This window comes from Macaca thibetana, chromosome 14 (assembly GCF_024542745.1).
Source record: "Macaca thibetana thibetana isolate TM-01 chromosome 14, ASM2454274v1, whole genome shotgun sequence".
Classification (NCBI taxonomy): Eukaryota; Metazoa; Chordata; class Mammalia; order Primates; family Cercopithecidae; genus Macaca; species Macaca thibetana.
This window is the reverse complement of record NC_065591.1, coordinates 102073286-102088248: the sequence shown is the minus strand read 5'-3', so window position 1 is coordinate 102088248 and position 14963 is coordinate 102073286. Positions and strand designations below refer to the sequence as shown.

The window sequence follows — 14963 nt, the reverse complement described above, 5'->3', positions numbered from 1 at the left end:
CGTCCAAAAAGAATTTGATATGACTAGGTCTAATTATTGTAAACTTAAGATTTTTGTTGATTATACTTGAAATTATTTTTCCAGGTGACACAGCAAGATGTTAAAAAAGAGAATCCTTTACAGTTCAAGTTTAGAGCTAAATTCTTTCCTGAAGATGTTTCTGAGGAATTAATTCAAGAAATAACCCAGAGACTCTTCTTCTTGCAAGTTAAAGAAGCCATCTTAAATGATGAGATATATTGCCCACCAGAAACTGCAGTTCTTTTGGCTTCCTATGCTGTCCAAGCCAAGTATGGAGATTATAATAAAGAGATTCATAAGCCAGGCTACCTGGCTAATGATAGACTCCTACCCCAGCGGTAAGTGAAACATGCGTTTACATTATATTGTCTGAAAATTATATTCCAGAAGTCTATAAATAAAATGTATTTCAGGTTTTTAAATTTTTTTTTTATTTTTATTTTTTATTTTGGAGACAGGGTCTGGCCCTGTCACCCATGCTGGAGTACAGTGGCGTGATCTCAGCCCACTGCAACCTCTGCCTCCTGGGTTCAAGCCATCCTCCCACCTCAGCCTCCTGAGTAGCTGGGTCTATAGGCACATGCCATTGTGCCCTGCTAATTTTCTTTTTTAATGTATTTTTCATTGAGATGGGGTTTCATCATGTTGCCCAGGCTGGTCTCAAACTCTTGAGCTCAAGTGATCTGCCCACCTCAGCCTCCCAAAGTGCTGGGATAACAGGCATGAGCCACCGCATTGGCCTTTTTTTTTTTTTTCAGATTTTAAGTTGCTAGCTGGATCACAAGGTATACTTCTAAAAATCATTACCTAGCACCTCTGTAGATTTATATGCTCTATAATTACCTAAGGTTGATCTATCTCTTCTTTCCTCATTCCCGTAGGGTAAGCAATACATGGAGGCAGTGATAATTTGAACTTGAGGAAAGGATGTGACTGTTGCTGCTTGGTACAAATTCTAACACAGGCAGGTGCTTAATAAGTGAGAGTAAGTGGCAGGCTGTGTTTTCTTCATAGAATTCCCTGACTTTTTTTTTTTTTGTCCCCTGAGATGGAGCCTCACTCTGTCACCCAGGCTGGAGTGCACTGGTACAATCTCAACTCACTGAGATTGGAGTCCGCCTCTCAGGTTCAAGTGATTCTCCTGCCTCAGCCTCCCTAGTAGCTGGGATTACAGGCGTCTGCTGCCACACCCAGCTCATTTTTGTATTTTTAGTAGAGACAGGGTTTCACCATGTTGGCCAGGCTGGTCTCGAACTCCTGACCTCAAGTGATCCACCCGCCTTGGCCTCTCAAAGTGCTGGGATTATAGGTGTGAGCCACCATGCCCTGCCAAAATTTAATTATTAAATGCTATAGTGTTCTGCCCTTTAATTTTCTAGCAATAGTAGTCACCTTGGAAGAGGATAGAATTATGTTAAGTTGTTCACAAAGAGAGTCAGGAATATGAGATATTTGATAATCTGTTTATATTCTTCTGGTTTTGAATGTTATTCTAACCTAACATCCTTCGTCTTAGATTTAAAGTACTGAATTGAATAATCAGACTATTATGGTGGAATTTCATTTCATATAAGGATTACCTTTTGCTTTATAATCAGAATTACTTTAAAAAAAATTCCAATGTTAAAGAATAAGAATGGTTTATCTAAACAAGTACAGTGTCAGTCTTTCATTGTTAAGCCAGATTGTTGTTTGGTTGGACAGCAGATGAAGTAATTGGCTTACATTTCATAACTCATGTGATTAAAAACATCTTTTAAACACTACAGTTACACTCAAGAACAGTTTATTTTAAATACATGTGTGCTCTAACCCACTCTGTTTAAAAAGAAGGAAAGTGGCTAAATGCTTTAGATAGGGTTGCTTGTGGTTGCTAGTGCAAATTCCCATTTCAAGATTCGTTCCTTAATTTTGTAGGTCAGTTGTTCTTTCAGAGTTGATATTCCATGAAGGACTAATTCAAGCCATCTAGATGAGACTTAGTCATAAAGTTAGAATACCATTTTTTTTTTTTTTCTGTTAAGAACAGAGAATATTTTCACAGCGATTGGTTTATTCCAGTATGGTATATATAGCACACTTTTTCTCAGTATCTTAAAAGTACAACCTGGGGAGGAAATAAGTAATTAGGTTATTTGGTGATGACAAATCAAATAAAATAATTTAGTGATTCTGACACTTTCTGATTTCTTGTATTGAAAAACCCAAATGAACAATCTGTTCTTACTATAGAAAAGTTTAGCTCTCGTGGTATATAGATAATTAGCTCCACCAGACAGTATTGCTTCCCTTTGAAAAGAGCTAGATAGGGCCGGGCGCAGTGGCTCACGCCTGTCATCCCAGCACTTTGGGAGGCTGAGGCGGGCGGATCACCAGATTAGGAGATCGAGACCATCCTGGCTAACACGGTGAAACCCTGTCTCTGCTAAAAATACAAAAAATTAGCTGGGCATGATGGCGGGTGCCTGTAGTCCCAGCTACTCGGGAGGCTGAGGCAGGAGATGGCGTGAACCCGGCAGGCGGAGCTTGCAGTGAGCTGAGATTGCGCCAATGCACTCTAGCCTGGGCAACAGAGCGAGACTCCGTCTCAAGAAAAAAAAAAAAAAAGAGCTAGATATACATAAATTTTTACATACCAGGTTTCTGACCTGGGCAGCTGGATAGTTGGTAATACCTTTATCAAAATGAGAGGAAAAAAATACATTTGAGGGGGAAGATAAATTCAGTTTTGAACCTTTTGAGTTTTAAACATGTACAGTATAACCGAGAGAGATATCTAGTATTTGCATACGTGGGTCCAGACCTTTTAGAACAGTCTTGGACTGTAGATACAGTTTTGGGAATAATCAGTGTATAGATGGTAATTAACCCATGAGAATGAAAGAGATCAACCTGCAAGTACATGCAAAATGAGAAAAAGACCTAGAACAGACCTTGTTGGACCTCAGCTTTTGTCTTTGGGTTCTGCATTCACAGAGTCAATCAACCACAGATTGAAAATATTTGAAAAAATAAAATAACACAGCGATGAAAAAGTACAAAATTTTAAAAATACAGGATAACAATACATAGCATTTGTAGTATATTAGGTATTATTAGCCTAGAGATGATTGAAAGTATACAAGAGGATGTGCATAGGTTATATGCAAATATTACACCATTTTATATCAGGGACTTGAGCATCTACAGTTTTTGGTATCCACGGGGAGTCCTGGAACCAATCCTTTATGGATATGGAGAAACAACTGTACTGAGACAAAATGGCCAGAGATTCAAGAACAATACTAGAAGATGGCTGGGTGCAGTGGTACATGCTTGTAATCCCAGCTGCTCGGGAATCTGAGACATGAGAATCACTGGAACTTGGGAGGCGGAGGTTGCAGTGAGCCAAGATGGCACCACTGCACTCCATCCTGGGCAACAGAGCAAGACTCCGTCTCAGAAAACAAGAGTAATACCAGAAGAGTATTATGTCATGGAAGCCAAGGAAAAAGAATACTTTATGGAGAGAATAGTCAGCACTGCCAAATAGTACCAAGAGGTTAAGTATGAGGAGAACTAAAGTGTCTGTTGGAATAAGGAGATTGGTAGTGACCTTAGAAAGAACAGTTGCCAGCTGGTGTGGTGGCTCACGCTTGTAATCTCAGCACTTTGGGAGGCCAAGGCAGGTGGATCACCTGAGGCTGGGAGTTCGAGACCAGTCTGACCAACATGGAGAAACCCCGTCTCTACTGAAAATACAAAATTAGCTGGGCGTGGTGGCACATGCTTGTAATCCCAGCTACTCGGGAGGTTGAGGCAGGAGAAGCGCTTGAACCCAGGAGATGGAGGTTGCGGTGAGCTGAGATCATGCCATTGTACTCCAGCCTAGGCAACAAGAGCGAAACTCTGTCTCGAAAAAAACAAAAAGAGCAGTTTCCATGGAGTATTGAGTGTTTGAGCCAGATAGTGGTAGATTGGGAGCAGTGGATGTCAGGTATGGAAACTGAGGTTAATGTGTAACGGACAGCGCATAAAGGAAAGTTGTCTCTGAAAAAGAAAAAAAACTAGGGATTGGGAAAAATTGATTATTTTAATTCATTTATTCACTCTACAAATTTTTGAGGCCCTCTTTAGTACTGGCATTGGGCATATAATTGTGGTAAGCAATCGACTGCACTGGGTTATGTCTGCAAGGCTGATTGCATGCCTCTCTGCGAGCCCCGAGGCCAGACAGCAAGAAAGATGAGAAACTAGAAACCTAAGCTCTCTAAGAAGGGAGATAAAACTCTTCTCCCTGGCCGGGTGCGGTGGCTCAAGCCTGTAGTCCCAGCACTTTGGGAGGCCGAGACGGGCGGATCACGAGGTCGGGAGATCGAGACCATCCTGGTTAACACGGTGAAACCCCGTCTCTACTAAAAAATACAAAAAACTAGCCGGGCGAGGTGGCGGGCGCCTGTAGTCCCAGCTACTCGGGAGGCTGAGGCAGGAGAATGGCGTGAACCCGGGAGGCGGAGCTTGCAGTGAGCTGAGATCCGGCCACTGCACTCCAGCCTGGGTGACAGCGCGAGACTCCGTCTCAAAAAAAAAAAAAAAAAAAAAAAAAAACTCCTCCCCAAAAGCAAGAGCTTGGAAAAGATGCCTAGAGAAAGGAGCAGAGTATAATAAGAACATAACAGTATGTCTCAGACCCCATTAAGGAATGTACTCTAGTATGTAACTTGTCCAGGGGGAGATTTTATCATTCCTTTATACTGCCAAGAAATCCCCAGATTTCATGCAAGATTTATAGTAAAACAGTAATATTTTAACACCAGAGCTTCTGGTGTCAGTAAAGTAGGATCTGGTAAATAAAGGTGAATAATTATCATATGAGCCAAAGGGAATAGAAATCATAATCTGTAGTGTGCATAGTAGGTAACTTATAAGCATGTTGACTTTGCTGATTTGGTGTTTAGTAGTAGTGGAATATAATGTTTGTATTTGGCTGGGCGTGGTGGCTCACACCTGTAATCCCAGCACTTTGGGAGGCTGAGGCAGGTGGATCACTTGAGGTCAGGAATTCAAGACCAACCTGGCCAACTTGGCGAAACCCTGTCTCTACTAAAAATACCAAAAAAGAGAAAAATTAGGCATCATGGCGCACACCTGTGATCCCACCTACGCGGGAGGCTGAGAGCATCGTGGCACACGCCTATAATCCCAGCTACTTGGGAAGCTGAGACAGGAGAATCACTTGAACCCAGGAAATAGGTTGCAGTGAGCTGAGATTGTGCCACTGTACTAGAGCCTGGGCAACAGAGTGAGACTCCATCTCAAGAAAAAAGAAAAAAAAGAATGTTTGTGTTTGCTCACGTTTGAATTAAGAACGCTGGAAGGATACAAAAACAAGTTATTTGGGGAGTATTGGACTGGAGTATGACTTTTTACTCTGCTTTTTAATTGAAAGTATTACCTACATAAAACAACAAAATTAGTAGCAAAAAAGTAAATACATAAAGGAAGAATTAGGGCCTAAGAATTCTGGTTTTCAGTCTGGTCTTTACTTTTTCTGTTAACAATGAGCCATTTTTTAATTTAATGTTTTATTCCTTTGAAATATTTGGATTCCTATAAGCTATCTTTATAATCACTTTTTGGAGCAAGTATTATTCCAGAGAATTTAAGGATCCTGGACACTTTTAACTTTGAGATAATTACTGATTATTCTGATGCAGTTTTAAAAAATAAGAGAGATCCCTGGTAACCTTCACCCAGCCTTCCCTGATGGTAACATCTTGTGTAACTACAGTACAATATTACAAACAAGATATTGACATTGATACAATCTAGCCGCTTTATTCAGATTGCATCAGTTTTACCTGCACTCATTTGTGTGTGTATGTAATTTAGTTCTATGCAATTTCATGTTTATTAATATATCTGACAACTACCACAGTCAAGTTACTGAAAGGATTCTCTACTTTTAAAGTGTATGCTTTTGAATCATAAAGTCATTATAATGGGTTATTTTTTTTGTCCTTTTAGTGTATTGGAACAACACAAACTAACAAAAGAACAGTGGGAAGAAAGAATACAGAACTGGCATGAAGAACATAGAGGAATGTTAAGGTATTTGGGTAGCTATTTTCTATGTTTTTTTTTTCCCCCTCATATTAATTTCATGTCATTACAGTCATTATTATTACATTATTTGCAAAAGATTATTTGACTTTTGTAAAGTACTAATTTTTAATTCCAGGTATTTTTGCAACTTTAGTTTGATATGCTCCTACTTAAATATATTACATTTAGTTTTATTTCACCAGGGAGGATTCTATGATGGAATACCTGAAGATTGCACAAGATCTAGAAATGTATGGAGTCAACTATTTTGAAATAAAAAATAAAAAGGGAACTGAATTGTGGCTAGGTGTTGATGCCTTGGGTCTGAATATTTATGAGCATGATGACAAGTAAGTAAAGTAGTTGCATAGTGAACTAGTCATTGTTAGTGGTCTAAATGACTTTAATCTTACGTCTTGTTTTTCAGAGTAGTTTCTTGTCTTGATTACCCTTACTACTATTTGTAAACTAAAAGATTAGTTAATGCTACATAGACTTGTAGATATTTTATCTCCATTTTTTTATCACCTTGCAGTTTCAGGGTTTTACTTTTCAGTGTATTTATCAAATGAGATGATTTGCTTTTAATTGTATTGTGCTGCTTTAGCTCTTGTGAGTTATGTCTAGTAACTTAATTAAAATTTGCTCCCTCGATAGGTGAGAAATAATTCTGTAAAATGCTATTATGCTTGACAAATAGGTTGAAATTGAACATACATACGAAATCAGGAGCAATGAGAGAATGAATTCAATAAATATGTCTGTTACATCTTAGAGGATATTTTTTGAACATTTATATAGGAATTGTTTTGAATATGTTTGGACATTAATACAATAGAATATCCCTGTATTATGCATATTGAACACTGTAATTATATCTTGAAATTGACCAAATATTTTTTATTATATGCGTATAATTCATCAATATTTTATTATATATAATATATATATTTACATATACATATTATATATGTACTATATAAATACCTGGGTAAATACTATATAGAGACAGTATATTATACACATTCACATGCAATATAAAATACATCAGACTCTTTTCAGGATTAATAACTACAATTGTCTTAGACTTTAATTTATTTACCATACCACATAAGCATCCAAGTGTATGCCAGTAATTAATACGTTTTCCTGAGGCATTATTCTTTATTCTAGGTTGACTCCAGAATTTTAGTTTTCATTATTACAGATATCTAATAATATTACTTTCAAAGCATGTGTTATTCCAAACAAGAGCATTTTACTATTTTTACCCTAATGTCTTCTCATGTTTTTATTACAAAGCAAGTTAGAATGTTATGTCATTCAGAAGAGAAATTTTTGAAAAGCAAAAATGACTTCAAGACTAATTTTTGTGAACTGAATCTTTATTTTTTGTTTTATAGAATGGGATCTTGCTGTGTTGCCCAGGCTGGTCTTGAACTCCTGGCCTCTAGCAATCCTCCCGCCTCTGCCTTCTCCAGTGCTGAGATTACAGGCACGAGCCACTGTGCTTGGCTTCTTCATTATTTTTGTTGTTCAGGCACATATTGGAGCAATTTTTTTAAATGTTAAAAAAGTTATTGTATTAGCTTCCAGTCTTACCTCACAAGATTGTTGTGAGAATTATATGAGGCAATTGCTTTAGAATTTTTCAAAGTAGCATATAAATGTAGCATAGTGTTATCTAAAATACTATGTTGCGTTCCTGCAGTCTTCGTTTTAAGCAACTTACTTTGACTTATATCAGGGGCCACGAGAGGGCAGTATAACACGTGCATATTGAGTAAAGAATGTTTTACGTAGTAAAGACTTTGCTGTGCTGCAATACCTATTCTGCTTGAGAACTAAAAGGAATATAAATAGGTAAAAACTCATGCCGTGTTGTCAGAAGCCTGGCTAAAAGATGTCTTCTGGCCAGTATAGGTGTCGAAATCATTTCTCAGTCTTAGTTATTAGGACAATAGGACAATAGTGATGCATTTGGTGGGTAGTCTGCAACAGTAAAATACATGAAAAGGCAGAAACAAAATCACTTATTACAATGTGATTCCCTATGTCTCTGTGTGTAGGGTGGTAAAAAGGAGGCAGCTGCTATGTATAGTCTCAAGAATTTGAATGCCATCTCTACCATTTATGCAAATATTTATGTATGTGAGTGTTTAAAATTTTTAAGTTGAGATAAAATTTGTATACCATAAGATTGTTTCAAATATACTGAAAATTAAATATTTTTAGTATGTTCATGAATATCCAGACATTTTCAAATTAAACACAGGAAGTAAGTACTGTTTTTTTTTTTTTCTGGTAACTTGCCCATAATTCACATGAGAAGTTATAAAGGCCTTTTTTTTTTTTTCTGCCTCCTTCTTACACATATTTAAACTGTAGTTGTAGCTTGAATCCAAACAGAATAAAAACCGAACAGCTAGTTCAAACCCCAAGAGTCTCAGTTCTACATTCAGGTCACCAGCTAGTTTTTAAAGATAATTTTAGGAAAATATACTGCTTTTAAGGTTCATGACACCTTTATGAAATCTTTGGACAGTTATTTGTTTTATGTGATTTATCAATTTTCCCCTTAAAAGATAAGGTCAACTGTAGTTATGAATTAGTTAATACATTTTGAAAATCTGGAACTAAGTCTTAAGATTGGTCATTCAGACAGTTTAGGTCCTAAACAGGAATTTTATTCATTGTTTCCTGCCTTTAATTAAGGAGATGCTTTCATTTTTTAAGGTTAACACCTAAAATTGGTTTTCCCTGGAGTGAAATCAGAAATATTTCATTTAATGACAAAAAATTTGTTATAAAACCAATCGACAAAAAGGCACCCGTAAGTAATTTCTTTAATGTTTTGTGTATTAACTGTTTAGTATCTGCTCCTTTCCTGCGACATCACTTGAAGAATAACAGTGTTCATTTATTAAATTGCTTCTGAGGAACACTCTCTTTCCATAGGTCGGCTTTCCCAGTGACGAAATAATATATGTTAATAAAAATTCAAAGCTTTAATTTTTTTAAGTAAGATGTAAATATTAGAATTTTATTTTATTTGAGATTCAGTTATAAATAGGCAATATTTATTAGGCTAATGAAAATAATCACCATTCCTAAGAAAAAGTTTTAAAGCATTTCTTCATTGGTGACTAGAATTTAGTAGAGGTAGCCCTGTTCTAAATTAACTTCGTTTATACAGTTTTGCTTTATGAACTTTGTATTTTTGTATCTTGAAACCTTTAAGAAATCTTTTTATTTAAATAGATTTTTAAAGTTCCTCTAATGTCAAGTATACTGTAGTATCCTAACCCTGTTAGTTATTGAAAAGATAAAAGTAAGGAGAACAGGCTGGGTGCAATGGTTCAGGCCCATAATCCCAGCACTTTGGGAGGCTTGAGAGTCGCAGATCACCTGAGGTGAGAAGTTCGAGACCAGCCTGGCCAACGTGGTGAAACCTCATCTCTACTGAAAATACAAATGTTAGCCAGATGTGGTGGCGCATACCTGTAGTCCCAGCTACTCGGGAGGCTGAGGCATGAGAATTGCTTGAACCTGGGAGGCAGAGGTTGGAGTGCACTGAGATTGCACCACTGCACTCCAGCCTGGGTGACAGTGAGATTCTGTCTCAAAAAAACAAACAAACAAAAAAACCAATTCTAGGTTAAAAAAAATTCTACAGCCATGAATTAAGAACCAATTTTGACATTAATGGCAAATGGCGTATAAGGAACAGGTACTCATAGTTACTTTGGAGAATGAAAAGGAGTAAATGACGTTTAATGTATTGCAAGGATAAGAATATTAGCCTCTTTACAAAACTGGTAGGATATGAAAAGGTGAGGAACCAGTTACGTGAAAGTATGTCATACTCACGGAAATTGTATGATTTCCTGATTTCTAAACTATATGTAATATGACATTAAAATTCATACCTCATGTTAAAATTTAGTACAGATTGTTATGAGAGACAGTATCCTTCAGGAAGATTTTAAATTCAGAATACTTTATGTTTAGGATTTTGTTTTTTATGCACCTCGTCTGAGAATCAATAAGCGGATTTTGGCCTTATGTATGGGAAACCATGAACTATACATGCGAAGAAGGAAGCCTGATACTATTGAAGTTCAACAGATGAAGGCTCAGGCTAGGGAGGAGAAACATCAGAAGCAGTTGGAAAGGTATGGAGTTTTTGACCTTTCACTTTTAATTGATAGGAGTAAGCTATCTAAAATTTAAGACTACTCAGCTTTTTAAATGTACCTGAAATTTGTATTTTTTAGTATTTTCATTATATTAAAATTCAAAGACAGTACTATCACTCTATCCTTTAACACAAGTATGTATACTTTTCAAGTTAGAAATCTTTGACAGGTATCTCGGAGAAAATAGCGTTTTGTGACTAATTTCTTGCTTTTCACTGTTAGACATTGTTTTAGATATAGTAGTTTGAAATTTTCAAAATTGTTTTACTTGTGACTTACATTTCTTAATTTTTTCAGGGTAAGAGTGTGCTGAATAGTTACTTTGAAACAATGTCAGTGACATTGTAGAACACAATTGAAATATCACTGTGCCAAGTAGGGTAACATCAGTACTCCCTGCCAAAGACCCTAATCTTTTTAACTCTGTTTCTCTTAGACTTAAAAAAGAAACAGTTAAATATATTAAATTGATAATTTTTTAAATTGAATGATAGTGAATAAAATTCATATCAACCCTGGAATCAGATTACTGGGTCCAGTAACATTTATTCCCAAATCTGGTTTTAGATTAATTTCAACTTTGTGCTTTATTGAAAAAATTTAGGGGCCAAACTAAAGTTAACCTGTATTGCATAAATCTTTATGGAACAACGTGATAGTTTTAGAAATAGAGTAGGTCCTTAAAAAAAAATTGAAGAGCCCTAAACATACATATTTTAAATATTGGATATAAGGTGCTTTGTATCTAGTAATTAAGGAAGCCATCTGCTAGATACTGTTTTGCTACTATATTTTTAGGTTTTATATTGAATGATTTTTTTTCTTATTCAACAACTTTTCTGTGTAATTAAGAGATTTTATTGATTTTTACCTATTTTGTAATATTAACTCAAATTATCTGCCTTAGAGAAGTTAACTACATAACAAAACATTTTTTATATGGGTATGAAGCTTGTCAGTAATTACTGATCCCACTATTAAAGATACTAAGTTGGTGAGCTGAGCATGGTGGCATGTGCCTGTAGTCCCAGCTGCTTGGGAGGCTGAGGCAGGAGGATTGCTTGAGCACAGGATTTTGAAGACAATTGGGGCAACAGGCAACATGCAACATAGTAAGATCCTTTCTCTTAAAAAAAAAGTAATGAGTTGGGTTGTTAACTTTGACGGGCTCTGTCCTTTTTTATTGTGGTCATGTGCTTTAGCATTACATTGTGGTTCTAATCTTAAATGCTTTTTAAAAATACTGTTTATTGGGCTTTACTTTCTATACAGTACATTCTTATCCATCATAGCCTTGCATTTGCCTCTGTCAAAGAGAAGACTTCTTTTAGTTTCTACTTAATTTTTTTTTTTTTTTTTTAAGTAGAGACGAGGTTTCTCCATGTTGGTCAGACTGGTCTCGAACTCCTGACATTGTGATCTGCCTGCCTCGACCTCCCAAAGTGCTGGGATTACAGGCGGGAGCCACCACGTCCAGCCAGTTTCTACTTAATTTTTAAAAATCATCTTAAAGCTTTCACTGTCTCTTTAAGGTCTTCTAGCATGAGATAAATGAGGAATTACTTTTTGTACAGTTCCTGTATCATACTCATCACTCTATTATGCCTAACTGTTCTGCTCATTTGTAATGTTGATATATTATTTACATTCTCAACTTACTATATTTATATGTCCTCCATTTCATGGCTTATAGAGGAGTACTGTATGGCTTCTAGTACAGGTAGTGTGTTTACTTAGTATCATTTGGTAATGGTGCTATATTTTAGTTACTCTAAGGCTTAGATGGAAGTGGAAGACTTAAGTTTCTTTTTTGGCACAATAATCCATAGCCTGGATAAATGTTAGAGTTCTTCATTAGTAAGCATTTATTGGCTGCTTTATACTCAGTTGGAATTCAGTAACTTTTATTCAGTTTGAATACCTAGGAGATACATTATTCTAATCACCTAGGAATTGGCAGTCTTTCAGAAATGATGCTGAGTCATTTATTCCCTGCTTTACAGGTCAGAGAGAAATGGCAACTGTATGTGTGGAAACAATTTTGATTAAGCCCACTGGCAAAGTAGCCAGCAGACATACCTGGGAGAATGCTCAGAGGTATGCTGCCTGTGCTGCTAGACTCTCTTGGGCAAGAACACTAGTTGGGAAAGAGTAGCAAAGAGACCTCTTTCCCTTCAATACTTTGGTATATTTGGCTGTATTTACTCCCTATAATTTTCATAACTTTGGGATGTTTTTGGCAATGAAAATGACCTTATACACTATGGGTGGTTATTCCATGTAGTCTTTGCTCTTAAATTATTTGCATCTAAATTGAATTATGACTCATAATTTTTGCACGTTTTTGTATGGCTAAAATTGTTTCCACATGTAAAAACTGAAAGCCCCAAGTTTACAGTTTAGAGTTACATACCCAGGCACCAATTGTAGGTTAGCTGTGGGAGATTCTACATCAAGGCTGGCTAGTGTCATACAAAGAACGCAGGCTTTGGAACTAGATAAATCTGAGTTTGACTACTCTTCTAACACTCATCAAACAGATAATTTTGAGCCTGTGTTTCCTTGCTCTTAATATGGAAATGATATTCTTACCTTCAAGGGTTTTCATAAGAAAGCATGACAGTGGTATACAGGCATTTAGCAAAGTACCCGGTATTTAATAAAAAATAGACATTATAGTAATTCCTAATATTATTATAAACTAAGTTGGATATGTTTTTAATATTCACGGAAGAAAAATGTAATTGAACCTGTTTGATCTTTAAAAAGTAAGGTATTCTAAAGTAATTTTTTGCATGTTAATACAAGGAATAATAGTTTATTAATGTTATTTATGTCCTTGAAATAGAACAACTGCGTTGAAATGAGTGTTTTCAAACCCAAACTCCAAATAAAAATATCTGCATCTATTATTAGAATAATCACAAAAGACTTCATGAGGAAAGTGGGACTAAGGCTTGAAGGTTAGAGAGAGGGAGAGATACGTTCAGAAGAAGCAGCCAATATAGATGAATATGTAGAGATAAAAATGTTTATGGTGTGCCTCTGGGCCAGTGAGGTCCTTTCAAATGAACAGCATCTGGGGGAGCAGCAAGATCTTCTTGTTTCATAAAGGAGACAAGACAGGCCTACAAAAACTAGGTATCACTGAGTAATGTAAAGGGTTGAAGGCATTTGTATTATTTGAATGAAGTGTTGGCTAGAGATGGCCATAGTCAGGGTAGGATTCTTGTAAAATGTGAGATGCGAGCCTCACAAAGTACAGTAAACTACAACGTGTTTTAAATATTATTATCAGGTTAAGTATCTGCTATATACTTACTGCATTTTTCAGTAGGAAGATCATTCCCCACCCCCTCCCAACTTGCATGTGGCCAGATTATCTTGATTCTCTTTTTGTGCTTCCATATCTCCTTCACCTCCATCCCTGAAGAACAAATGAAACATCAATAGGGAAAAGCTAAATAAAACCAACACATCCATCTCCAGAAAGGGCCATATATGCCAGAGCTGGATCTGAAAGGCTCTTAGTTGGTGGAATATGATGGTAGCCTTCTGGTTGAGATCTGGTTTGCAGTGTAAGTCCTTGAGAATTGTCTTGGGACTTTGGGAAAGGAGTAGGGGGAGATAGTTCGCTTGGGAACTGTGGGAGAACTGGATGTGATTGCATAGAGGCTGGGGAGTGGTTGGGTAGTCTAATCAACATCCTAGGGTGGCAGACAACCTGGCATGGAAAAGAATAGCTTTTGGCCATACTAGCAATTACTTGGAAAGTACTGTGCTTTTGCTTCTTTAGCTTTCATACAAAGCCTGATGTTTTAGCTGTCTGAAGAACACAGAAAGGTCAGCAGCCGCTGTAGGGGCCACCAGGCCTTTCTTTTGCCCGGAGAGATTGGGAAACACAAACTTTCCCTTAAATTCATGTCTTCGAGAAGTGTGGAAGCTTGTAACTCCTTAAATCTCTTTGCCTATATATGCTTTATAAATTGAAATAGGATGAAGAGAAAGAGGTGAATGTCCTGCAGAGTGAGCCCAGGTACTGGGGTTAGGTATAGTTATTGGCTCTTCCTCCTTGCTGTTGAGAAAGTACCTCATAGGCATAGGGAACTACAGAACAGAGATGGAGCTTCCCTTGCGTGAATGACCACCACGCCCTAGTTTTTTTGTTTTTTATTTGGCAGGGTCTTGCTTAGTTGCCTGCCAGGCTGGAGCACAGTGGTATGATCATAGCTCACTGCAACGTTGACCTCCTGGGCACAAGTGATCCTCCCACCTTAGCCTCCTGAGTAACCAGGACTATGGGTACACACCACCATGCCTGGCTAATTTTTTATTCTTATTTTTAGACGAGATGAGGTCTCGCTATGTTGCCCTGGTCTTGAACTCCTAACCTTAAGCAGTCTTCCCGCCTTTGCCTCCCAGTGTGGTGGGATCTTAGGCATGAATCACCATGCCCAGCCTCTCTAGATTCCTAAATGGTGGAGGATTCATCAAACTAGCAGCGAGGTGTGGTGACCCTTCATGTTTTGACTTGGTGCATTAGGAGGTCACCATCAGTGTCTGACCTCTTGCTGACTTGTGACACCTCTACTTGTTTGTCCCAAAGGGGAGCTCTCTTTCTGTTTTAGGGGCAAATGGGTATCTAGGAGCTGCAGGAAT

The 14963-nt window shown here is 37.2% G+C and overlaps 1 protein-coding gene across 3 annotated transcripts in view; it reads left to right on the top strand.

The window, feature by feature from the left end:
- The window catches only part of RDX (radixin), a 115970-nt gene that overhangs the window by 32930 nt on the left and 68077 nt on the right, over positions 1–14963 (top strand). For 2 of the 3 annotated variants that reach the window (XM_050757717.1, XM_050757716.1), the window contains exons 5-9: positions 85–359; positions 6028–6111; positions 6309–6455; positions 8842–8938; positions 10117–10280. In XM_050757717.1, coding sequence (XP_050613674.1) covers positions 85–359; positions 6028–6111; positions 6309–6455; positions 8842–8938; positions 10117–10280 — 767 coding nt within the window. The remainder of the gene's footprint in view (positions 1–84; positions 360–6027; positions 6112–6308; positions 6456–8841; positions 8939–10116; positions 10281–14963) is intronic. The other variant, XM_050757718.1, reaches the window with a different exon arrangement.